This window comes from Sinocyclocheilus rhinocerous, unplaced genomic scaffold, assembly GCF_001515625.1.
Source record: "Sinocyclocheilus rhinocerous isolate Xijiao unplaced genomic scaffold, SAMN03320098_v1.1 scaffold601, whole genome shotgun sequence".
Classification (NCBI taxonomy): domain Eukaryota; kingdom Metazoa; phylum Chordata; class Actinopteri; order Cypriniformes; family Cyprinidae; genus Sinocyclocheilus; species Sinocyclocheilus rhinocerous.
The window spans coordinates 489,706-502,351 of NW_015656605.1; the positions used below are offsets into that span (position 1 = coordinate 489,706).

The 12,646-nt window shown below is 37.1% G+C and overlaps 1 protein-coding gene and 1 pseudogene across 1 annotated transcript in view; one reads left to right on the plus strand and one right to left on the minus strand.

Moving 5' to 3' along the window:
• LOC107720407 (rab5 GDP/GTP exchange factor-like) overlaps positions 1–4,840 on the plus strand; it is an 11,195-nt pseudogene extending 6,355 nt beyond the window's left edge.
• A 1,571-nt stretch (positions 4,841–6,411) lies between these two features.
• otol1b (otolin 1b) overlaps positions 6,412–12,646 on the minus strand; it is a 15,276-nt gene continuing 9,041 nt past the window's right edge. The window contains exons 2-5 of the mRNA XM_016528105.1: positions 9,323–10,093; positions 7,592–7,681; positions 7,422–7,493; positions 6,412–7,344 (exon numbers count right to left, since the gene is read on the minus strand). Coding sequence (XP_016383591.1) covers positions 6,461–7,344; positions 7,422–7,493; positions 7,592–7,681; positions 9,323–10,093 — 1,817 coding nt within the window. The 3' untranslated portion in view covers positions 6,412–6,460. The remainder of the gene's footprint in view (positions 7,345–7,421; positions 7,494–7,591; positions 7,682–9,322; positions 10,094–12,646) is intronic.

The window sequence follows — 12,646 nt, forward strand, 5'->3', positions numbered from 1 at the left end:
CTCATTTTTTGAGATATCAACCTCAAATTTGGAATACAACTTGTTTAGATTTATGGCTTTGATTTTCTAGCAGGTATAGAGTTCAACATGTTTCATAAAATATATATTTTATATAAAACATCGTTCATAAATCATTTTCATAAACCTAAACATCTAGAACTTTTTTTTTGGTTTCACTTTTTAAACTTTTTTTACTTCAACAATAATCTGCCATGGGTCTTCTTTAAAATGAGACCAAACTTAACTCTGTGCTCCCAAGCTTCACATTTTTATGACAGTTTTTTGACATGGACATTTTTGTCCACTATGGACTTAGGTGTAACTTTTTTTAATTGACGCACAAGAGTTAATCATAATAACTATGTCTGTCACTAGTATACAAGTACTACTAATTGTTAAACAAAAGAGCCATGCAAAAGAGACCAAAGAGACGTGAGAAGGGACTCGGACAAAACCACTCTAGTGCGTTTAGTATGGTCTTCAGAAATAAAATCTAGCCTACTTTATCTGTTCCTATGGGGTGCATACAAGACGTTTTATACACTGAAGTTGTGTCGTTCTTCATATGGTGCATCAGATTCTTTTGTGAGGGGAGCTTGACTCCTTCCTCATTTTATTTCGGGACACCCGCTAAGGAATTTCCCTCTTAACAGTTAAGAAAAAATGTTATAATTTTTTTAACAAAAAGATAGACGATTAACTGACACAACAACATTTTGCATCAATATTTTAGAGTTATGGTCATTTCTATTGAAATTATGTTCAACCAACAAACTACATTGAGTTAGAAGAACTTAATTTTTAAATTGATTACTCAAAAAAATTAAGTTACACCTACTAATGGATTTGTGGGCCTGGAAACAATTAATCTTATATTTTTCGGTAACCACAAAAACTTCAACATAACAAACTCTTTTAAATTTCAAACATAACCGCAATACACACTAACAGTTTATTAACACATATGTGACCCTGGAGCACAAAACCAGTCATAAGGGTAAATTTTTCGAAATTGAGATTTATACATCAGCTGAAAGCTGAATAAATAATCTTTCCATTGATGTATGGTTTGTTAGGATCGGACAATATTTGGCTGAGATACAACTATTTGAAAATCTGGAATCTGAGGGTGCAAAAAAATCTAAATATTGAGAAAATCATCTTTAAAGTTGTTCAAATGAAGTTCTTAGCAATGCATATTACTAATCAAAAATTAAGTTTTGATATATTTACGGTAGGAAATTTACAAAATATCTTCATGGAACATGATCTTTACTTAATATCCTAATGATTTTTGGCATAAAAGAAAAATCTATAATTTTGACCCATACAATGTATTGTTGGCTATTGCTACAAATATACCCCAGCGACTTAACACTGCTTTTGTGCTCCAGGGTCATGAATGTTAAAAATTGTATTGCGTTAATGAGAATCCAATGAAAATCACTACTGAAAATGAGAAATACAAAGAAAAATAGAAATGTTTTTTATTGTTTGGGAAATAATGTTACAATGCCAAAAAAAAAAAAAGTCTCAAAGATTAGGCCTAAGCTTAATTTCATTATAATTTCTGTTGAAATATTTAAATCTATAGTTTCTTGCACTGATTTTATTGCTAGTTTATGCAGGTCAGTGAAGTACTATGAGAATACGTAACTTAGTATTTATTTCAGTTTTTTCCCAGCTGTGGAATTCTTATGTTTTCTGGCCATTATTATTGGCATTAGTGGCCGTTTGAATTAAGAATTAATAACAAGAACAGAACTGGTGTGGGTTAGGCTTGTATAACTGACCTGTTAGTATAGTTGAGTCAGAATCTGGTGTGAGATGTGATCTTTACGCTAGGATTTGTTAAGGCATGCAGTAGTTATGCTACAGATGAGCTTGTGGTTTAATGCACACCAGCGCATTAGTAAACAAGAACTCACTCCGTATAACAAATTAATCTTTAACACGGTATTATTTAAAAACGTATGATCACATATTTATTTTCTGTATATTTCACTTTCAAGGAAATGCTGTTACAGTATGAAAGAAAGAATTATGATTTAGTGAGTTAATTATTATAAACATACGTTTTAACCCTTTGTTCTATGAAAAATATTGCTTATGCATGCAAAGTTACAGTTTTGCTGTGGTATATGGTACCCGGACAATTTGTAACTTCATTTAGTTATCTAAAAGATCTGGGTATGAAGCCAGAAAAATGCTATTTAAACGATTATAAATAAAATGATCTCCTGAAGGAATAGAAAACACTGGTGTCTTAATTTGATCTCCGGCTATGTCAAATATTAAGATGCATTTTAGTACATAATTCACAGAAAATAAACTGATATGAAAGAAAGAAATGTTTAAATAAAATTGTGAAAAAACACTCAGAAAGTGCACCACACAAATGTTATTTTACTGTGGTATGTGGTACCCGGACAATTTGTAACTTCATTTAGTTATCTAAAAGATCTGGGTATGAAGCCAGAAAAATGCTATTTAAGCGATTATAAATAAAATGATCTCCTGAAGGAATAGAAAACACTGGTGTCTTAATTTGATCTCCGGCTATGTCAAATATTAAGATGCATTTTGGTACACAATTCACAAAAAATAAACTGATATGAAAGAAAGAAATGTTTAAATAAAATTGTGAAAAAACACTCAGAAAGTGCACCACACAAATGTTATTTTATTTTTAAATTTTTTTGTGCAACTGTCTCAGAGGAGTAATAACTGAGCTTCACATGAGCTTCACATGATATCTGACAGACTGAGCAAGTCTTGTGCGTGTGAATGTGCATCTCCAGTTGTTTCAGATGGTTACGTAACTAGCACAGTTTAACCCCTTGTTTTAGTGCAGTGGTTGATTGACAGCTCAGTGCGTCTTTTGCACCTCTTCAAACATATTAGAGCCCAAGAGTGTTTGCGATACAAATGGTCATCACTTTCAACCACCTCCAAATGTGGTTGAAAGTGGACAAGCTCAAAACATTTTGGATCTTGTTTATACCTTTATATAGCGCTGTGTACCAGTGATCGGATTGACCAAAATGTGGGATAAAGCAACATACTGGAAAGATTGGATGAAGACATTAGCCACTTGGTAAGTTACTGTAAAATTGCCAGGTTGGCCCTTTCTGGTAAATGCACCGCATCTGCCATTCACACAACAGTTTACCCTTAAGATACCATTCATACATCAGCACCAAAATGTCATTTTAAAGAGGCGTGTCTCCTTTAAGAGTTCGATTTAAACGGCCACTGCTGGGATTGGCTAACATCTTTGCATATGAAATCAGTGTTACATGTCGGACTCTTTTGAAAACTTGTATTACTTTAAAAATATTACAGCTGCCAAGATTAACTAACCATTAAAAATTATAGCATTATATTTAGATCTACTCCCAATGCATAAAAGCTTGCAGTGCTGAGCATTGTAGCCGATCACGGTCATGTGTGTTGAGCATGTGAATGCAATGATTTTGTTGTTGCAGCTTGACTTCTGACCTCTCAGGATAGCTTTCATCATAATGCAGTGCAAGCGCGATGTAAACAAGAGATTCGCTGAGCAGAGAAGACAGCCGGAGTCTATATCTGCCACAGCAGTGGTTGGTCTTCTCTTGGGCAACTTTGTATTAAAAAGCTTGATTTAAATGCCATCAGGAGTGAATATAAATGACAATGACAGCTTCTGTTTGTCATTTTGTGAGTTTTGTGTTTTAAAGGCACTTTGCCGTTTACAGTCGGGCTGCTGTAAATTTTAGATTTGTTTGTCAAAAATTATAATAGTGAAATGTAAGAAAGTGCTTTGTTTATTGGTTAAAATATTCAAAAATATTGAAATTGGAAATAATATTTAAACAACAAGCAATGATAAAACAGTATGTAATAAGTGTTGTAGAACAGGTTTATTACTCCACATTATTATATATTGAAATTGGAAATAATATTTAAACAACAAGCAATGATAAAACAGCATGTAATAAGTGTTGTAGAACAGGTTTATTACTCCACATTATTATTTGAAGTTTCTATTGTAATACCTTGGTCATGTGTAATTTGTAAAACATGTAACTTGGACTGTATGTGCTTTTATTATGTTGAGCTGCTTTCTTGTTTTCTGTTTTAGCCATTTTATCTTTACAGACAAACACAATGTTGCAAGGTACGCCATAAAGTTATTTGCTTTGAAACATATGTAGCGAATCAGCTCATGGGGAAATATGAATAATTAATCATAACTAGTTATAATTAATTATAAATATTTGGATCCGCTGTAAGTATTTACTTGACCTCTCAGGTATAAAAATCAAGATTGTATAACCAATTACACTCTTAAAAATAAAGGTGCTTCATAAGGTTCTTCAAGAGATGCCATAGAAGAACCATTTTTGGTTCCAAAAAGGAACCATTCAGTCAAAGGTTCTTTAAAGAACCATCTCTTTCTCAACTTTTTATAATCTGAAGAACCTTCTTTCACCACAAAGAAGCTTTTGTGAAACCGAAAGGTTCTTCAGATGTTAAAGGTTCTTTATGGAACCATTTAGACAAAAAGGTTCTTCTATGGCATCGTGAAGCACCTTTATTTTTAAGAGTGTAGCTTGAGAATAGTGCAACATGTTGTATGACAAATAATAGGATTTATTATTTGTCATATTATTAGACATAAATGAGCTGTGTTTTCTTGAAGGCCGAACCTTTTAACATTAAAAAGTTCCTAAATTGTGTCTCTACTGATGTGAAATCAAACTTTATCCATTTAAATTGGCCTTGTTTTTTGATGCACACACCTAATTCAAAATCCTCCTTTAGACACCATACCAACTCCAGATGTTCAGTTAGTTGAAAATACACTTAGCTTTTGGAAAATAAATAATGTAAAAAAATTAATTAAAAAAATCACGTTTTTCACATACTATATGAAAGACACTGTATGTTTCCATCTGTTTTGAAATATTCTTGGAATTTCACAGACAGCATTTCAGTTTTTTGAGGTTTCTAATGAAAGCGTCATGAGTGTGAGGAGACATTCTTATGCAACTTCAATTTGCATTGAGTGCAACATTGAATGTTTTATATCAGATGAACTGAACTGTTGGTGAACACTCGTGACTGTGCCTGAGCAGGTCATTGTTGGGAAGGATGAAACACCCAGCTACACGGAAATGGGAAAGGCCTTATTATAGGATACTACATAATGTAAAAACAACACTTGGATGGCACCTGCCTCATCCTCCAACACACACACTACATCAGGTTAGAAAACAAGGTCCTGGGACATATACTGTACCTGCAAAGGCAAAGTGAGAATTCTGGACCTGAGGCCTGTGTGGACCTCATAATGTAAGTGGCTAAGTTATTTAATCATTACAAATTAGCTTCCTTGTTTTGCCTTGAATAGCCCATTAGCCTTTAGAACATGGCTTAAAATTAGTCAAACACAAGAATCAAACTTTGTGTTCAGAAAAGCATCTTGCATCATTTTTGAGTCTTCTAAAACCATCAGTCAGGTTCCTGATGATGCTGCATTAAAGCAAGATTCAGAATTAAATGTAATTTTGGTCACACTTTATTTTAAGGTCCAATTCTTACTATTAACTATGACTTTTGTAAACTCCTAATTTTGCTGCTACTTAATAGTTAGTAAAGTAGTTGTTAAGTTTATGTATTGGGTGGATTTAGAGATCTGAAATATGGGCATGCAGAATAAGGCATTAATATGTGCTTTATTAGTACTAATGAACAGCCAATATGCTATTAATGTGCATGCTAGTTAATAGTGAAAATTGGTCCTGAAAATAAAGTGTTACCGTAATTTTGTTTGCAGACTTTGTACATTTTCAATTTGTTGTGAGGAAAGTGAAACGTTAATCAAAGTGATATTTCTTGCTTGATTTTATTACTTTAGTGCTCAGAAACCCATCAGCCTACATTGTGATTTGTATTTCATACAATACATAACATATGATATGATTTGACGATTCGTTTATTTTGTTGATCCTATCACACGATGTTTTACTTTGTCAGAATCATTCAAATCACACTTTTTGTTTGTTTTTTGTCAAAATCAATTATGTCTGAGCGGTAAATAAGGACTGTATACCAAAAGGCAAAAATAATTAAAAGAAGACTTATGATCTAATCCAAACAATTATTTCCTCATCAGAAAGTTTTAACATATACTGAATGTCCAAAACAATCGGTAAAAAGAGATGCACAGTGCTCTCACATGTATGACAATTTTGTGGATATGTAGTTTAGATATTTGTTTGTCTAAAAAGACATTTAGTTTTGAAATCAAATCTGGTGTGGTTAACAAAATGGGATACTCGTTTTAATACTTGTTTAAACAGTACTCTTCTGTCTCTCTATGATAAAAACACTACATCTACTGTAATTGGTCGTACATTCCTCCCATGTCCATGTCATGTAAAGTTCAGTTCGAGATCTAGCCATGAAGAAGGTGTTAGTCAGGATAGAGCAAGAACCCAGAGAAGGTGCTGTCATCCTCGCTGCTGGAGTAGACACCGTTCCAGTCTCTCAGCGTCTCTACCCACACCTCGTCTCCCACATCCAGCTTCAGGATCACTAGATTGGATGCCTGGTCAATGTCTTGACCCTGTAGGGTGTCTCTCGAACGTACCTTACGCACCCCATTCACCACCAGAGAAGCACGCAGCGGCTTGTTTCTCACTGTGATCTGGTAGGAGAACACGTAAACTCCTGAGTAGGTGCAGTTGAATTTGCTAGTGACTATGTCGTAATGGTTTTCTCCATTGTAGAAGACCTTGTCGAAGCGAACTGGAAATCCCGATGGAGGGAAAGACTTGCTTGGATACAGGCCGACGCTGAAAGCAGACCGTAGTCTCGGTCCACTTTGACCCATAGAACCCTTCAGTCCCCGTAGGCCTCGGTCTCCACGTTTCCCTTGGGGGCCATGGTCACCCTTCATTCCCCTCAGACCTCGTATACCTTTGACTCCTGCTGGTCCACGTGCTCCTGGCTCGCCCTTTGCTCCAGGAACTCCTGGTACCCCGCGTTCTCCGGCGCTTCCTGGAGTCCCGTGCATGCCGTGTTGCCCAGATGGACCAGGGTCTCCACGCACACCTGGTGGTCCAGGATCACCTGGCTCACCTTTCTGGCCCCTGTCACCAAGTAAACCGCACTCTCCTCTATCACCCTTTTCACCCTTTTCACCAGTCATGCCTTGGGGTCCCGGTGGTCCATCTTTGCCTGGCTCTCCCTGGTCACCCTTTGACACATTCAAATTTGGATCTCCTTTTTCTCCTTTCGAACCTTTGAATCCTGGCAATCCAGCTGCACCCTTCTCACCTTTAATACCCATCTCACCTGTTTAGTCAAAAATATATTTAGTTTATACACCTTATTTACATTCACAGGGGAACCTGATCTATAACTATGTTCACCTTTCATTCCAGCCTTTCCCTGGATGCCTGGAGATCCAGTGAATCCTATGTTTCCTTGATCACCTTTCTCTCCTGTTGAAAACAATAGGAAATCTCAAACAATCTCAAACATGCATGTTATTTCAGATGACATCACCAAGATTGCAGTTAAAATAACCAGGATAATGTACCTTTATCTCCTTTAGGTCCTGTAAAGCCCTTTGGCCCTATTGGGCCCGGCGTACCTTTGGGTCCAGGTACTCCCTTTTCTCCAGGTGGGCCTACAATATGGCATTAAACAACATGACAGAAGCCAGGTTTTCCCCCACATACCTATAGTAAATAACACACTTAGGCTGATGATACACAGGGCAACTTTTTGATCAATGTTGCCGGGCAACTTTGGCTAATGTTGCCGTCAACAGGCAACCAGGTGAAACACAGGACCCTCGACCGATCTAAAGTATCCATATAGAAATGTGTTACCCATTCTCAATGGGAAAGTGCCCAAGAAACATTGTTCAAAAAAGGTTGCCTGGCAAAATTGCTCAAAAAGTTGCCCCATGTATCATCAGCCTAAGGGCCAGATTTACTAACAACTGCTGTCTGGGTTTACTAAAGACACGCAGTGAAAACTTAGCGATGAAAAGGTGTGGACACAGTTATTTTTGCAGCTGACTTTATTGCATATGTATTTGTAGGAGTTTCCCTTTCAGATGCAACATTAATGTAGGGGAGGAGAGTATTTAAATGTATTAAATGTCCCCTCCCCCTTTGAACATAGACGTGAAAATGCACTCTCCAAACTTAGATTGTTGTAATTCATGAACGCTTTGGAACACAGACCTAAGGTTGGAGAACACAATTCCTCAGATTATTGCTGAAGTGAAAGCAAGAAAAAATGGAAGTATTATTATATTAAAGTTAGAAGTAAAATATACTGTACTAAAAAGACTTATAATCCATTATAAATTAAGTGGATTTAACATGGTGTTTATTGCGTGTTATAAATAATCATACTCATAAAAGTTATAACCACAAATAAGAAAGTTTTATAATGTATCATAATTAATGATTATTTATGAGATGAAACAACATATTATGTTTTTTTTTATAATGCATTATGCATTCATTACAATGCCTTTAGAATACCCTTATAATGTGTTATAAATATGGGCTTCATAGAAAGTGATACCAAAAGTTTTTATTTTATATAAAATAAATATTTCACAAAAATATTTTGGAATCTACAATTGCTATAAAATCAAAGCCATATATAAGTTATGTTGCAAATTTGAAGTTGATATTAAAAAATGAGGTTCCTGTGAGATCATATTTAGACGTTATAACAAAAATAGCCACCGGCTGACACCCGAACTTACATTTCTGTCGCAATATTACTTTTATCACAAAATATTCTGTAATATGACACTTGACACCACCCACTAGGGGGAGGAGCCCGTTAAAAGGTTTTTTTTTTGAAAAGGCAATACAAAAAGAGCATCTAGTTGACAAGTGACAGTTAAGGGGCTAATTGAATCCTGCAAGGTGATTTACTAAAGTTTGCTGCAGTCAGCTTACTGGTATTTGCACCATTATCCAACACCCAAAAAAGCATGTCTTAACCCATTTTGCACCTGTGCTCTTAGTACATTACACGCACCCAATTATCATTGCCTCAGCTTGTTTGTGATGCTAATTTGCGCTGCCCTTGGTAGATTGCCTTGGTCAATAACTGCATCGGTCTCACACTAATTTGCCCTGGGGTGCGTTTCCCAAAAGCATCGTTAGCTGGACTATGGTCTCAAGTTCCATTGAACACTATTGGTAACGATGGAACTTTTGGAAAACGCACCAGTTTAGTAAATCTGGCCCTATTTTGTTAAAAGAACGTATAGAACGTATGACTTCACTCGGCTGACCTGCCAGTCCTATATCTCCTTTGAAGCCTTGCGGGCCTTTCTCTGGAGGGCAGCACTCACAGAAGTTGAAGTAGCATTCATTGTAGTCTAGCGTGTAATTGTCTTTGGCCGTGGTGGGAGATGTGGTGGTGTCTGTAGGGTAGTCTATATAGCTGTCAGCAGGAACTGTAGTGCTCTCTGTGACGTGCACAGGGAAGCGCTCTCTGGTTTTGGTGTAGTCCACAATCCGTGCTGTGACTGTAGGCTTGCCTACATATAGAGTAGTTTGGACCACCTCTCGGGGGGGTTTCTTGGTGTACTGGTACTTCGGCCTCTGAGTGGGCTTGATCGTGTCACACGAGGTTATAAAGGTCAGTGCTATTACAGTTATGAAGATCAGTCCTATATCTCCTTTGAAGCCTTGCGGGCCTTTCTCTGGAGGGCAGCACTCACAGAAGTTGAAGTAGCATTCATTGTAGTCTAGCGTGTAATTGTCTTTGGCCGTGGTGGGAGATGTGGTGGTGTCTGTAGGGTAGTCTATATAGCTGTCAGCAGGAACTGTAGTGCTCTCTGTGACGTGCACAGGGAAGCGCTCTCTGGTTTTGGTGTAGTCCACAATCCGTGCTGTGACTGTAGGCTTGCCTACATATAGAGTAGTTTGGACCACCTCTCGGGGGGGTTTCTTGGTGTACTGGTACTTCGGCCTCTGAGTGGGCTTGATCGTGTCACACGAGGTTATAAAGGTCAGTGCTATTACAGTTATGAAGATAGCGCGTTCAAAGGACATTCTGTCTGTAGAGAAAGAGGAGAAATGTGAATAAGCATTTACAGTCCTGACTGGACCAAACATCATCTGAAAACAAAACAGATGCAACATGTAGTTGTGCTATTCTGTGTGATCGAAGACATTTCAGCGCTTGCGTAGCTGGAAGCAGTTGTGTTCGTGCCATGGGTGTGTTTTGGGGTAAGTTCTCAACCATACATTACAGAAGTGAATGGAAATGGCTAATAATCAGTGTTGGGTTTAATGCATTATTACTGTAATTTAATTACTTTTCCCTTGAAAACGTATAAAGTAAGGGATTACTCTCAATTGTTCTATAATTTAATTACAGTTACTTCTGATGTAATTGCATTAAATACTGTTTAGGCTATAAAACAATTCTATATAAAACAATTGTGGATTTAACGTCAAATGTTAAAATGTATGTTTTTAATATAACGTTCTCGCTTTAACTACTTTGGTCAGTCCAAGAATAATTTATGCATTTTTATATTATTTATTAGAAAGAATTAAAAGATCAGTTTAAAGTCTATCTTTGTATTGTTCAACTAGTTGAGGTTAATATAGGATTTAGAAAGTAATTAGTAATAAGCGCTTTTAAAAGTAATGCATTGCAATATTGCGTTACTCCATAAAAATGTAACTGATTTGCATTACTTAATTACTTTTTGTAACCTGGGCTGGGCTTGCGTATTTGTTTTTTAATAACAAAAGCCCAAAGTTGCCTGTGCCTCTGCACCTCACTCCAAATTCATGGGGACAGGAAAGGTGTCCGTGAACAAATGGGAAAACTTGCGTTGCTTATTTGAAAAAGTCTGATATTTCATTGTAAATTTAAAAGTAATGTGTTACTTTAAAGTAATGCATTGCAATATTGCGTTACTCCATAAAAAAGTAACTGATTTGCATTACTTAGTTACTTTTTGTAACCTGGGCTGGGCTTGCGTATTTGTTTTTTAATAACAAAAGCCCAAAGTTGCCTGTGCCTCTGCACCTCACTCCAAATTCATGGGGACAGGAAAGGTGTCCGTGAACAAATGGGAAAACTTGCGTTGCTTATTTGAAAAAGTCTGATATTTCATTGTAAATTTAAAAGTAATGTGTTACTTTAATAGTAACTTGAAAAAAATCATTTGATTACATAACTCACGTTACGTGTAATGCGTTACCCCCAACACTGGTAATAAGTAATGCAGTCCTTTTTTAGAGAGAGTAATTACTACAGTAATCTGTTGAAGATGTAATTAGTAGGTAGTAATTAGTTACTTTTTTTTAGAGTAACTCACCCAACACAACTAATAGCTATTGTGTAGTTGTTCCATCTTACTCGTATTTGTACTATAGGGTACTGTATGTTCAAATGAGAACAAATTTAAGCATTTTATTCTCTGACACATTCTTGGTCAAAATCATATAAGACTATCCAGAACCTCACTATAGTGGCCACGTTCCTTTATGTGTCTAGTGTGTGGCGCTTTTGTGACAGAGAATACTGGACCCTCATGAATCAAGCCATCTAACCAATAGCAAACGGGACCGAAAGAATACTAGTCTGGCCGCTGGAGCAACGTGACACATGAACTCTCTGGCACAAATGGATGGACCGTTGCCAAGCTCACAGCTTTCGTAGATATAACAACACCTTATTGACTGATTTATCAAACCCGCCGCTACTTGGATCAAAACTCTTCATGCTTTCATTCTCGGAATAGTTTGTGACAGGTGATGCTGGATTCTAGATTTCTGAGACCAGAACCTGCCAGCTGAATATAACAGCCTCAGTCAGGAAATCAGAGTCTCATTCCAATCTGTTTGGTGTCACTCCAAAAAAGCTTTTGTCCAAAAGAGCAGCGATAATCTCAGGAGCTCACTTCAGCCTCAACTGTTTTCTGGAGGGAAATGATTTGTCTAATGAAGCTGCTTTTGAGGTAAAATGAAGGCTACTGGCAGCCAGAGACCATGACCAGCTTAGTTCTGTGTGTGTGTGTGTGTGTGTGTGTGTGTGTGTGTGAGAGAGAGAGAGAGAGAGAGAGAGAGAGAGAGAGAGGGACCGAAAGAATACTAGTCTGGCCGCTGGAGCAACGTGACACATGAACTCTCTGGCACAAATGGATGGACCGTTGCCAAGCTCACAGCTTTCGTAGATATAACAACACCTTATTGACTGATTTATCAAACCCGCCGCTACTTGGATCAAAACTCTTCATGCTTTCATTCTCGGAATAGTTTGTGACAGGTGATGCTGGATTCTAGATTTCTGAGACCAGAACCTGCCAGCTGAATATAACAGCCTCAGTCAGGAAATCAGAGTCTCATTCCAATCTGTTTGGTGTCACTCCAAAAAAGCTTTTGTCCAAAAGAGCAGCGATAATCTCAGGAGCTCACTTCAGCCTCAACTGTTTTCTGGAGGGAAATGATTTGTCTAATGAAGCTGCTTTTGAGGTAAAATGAAGGCTACTGGCAGCCAGAGACCATGACCAGCTTAGTTCTGTGTGTGTGTGTGTGTGTGTGTGTGTGTGTGTGTGAGAGAGAGAGAGAGAGAGAGAGAGAGAGAGAGAGAG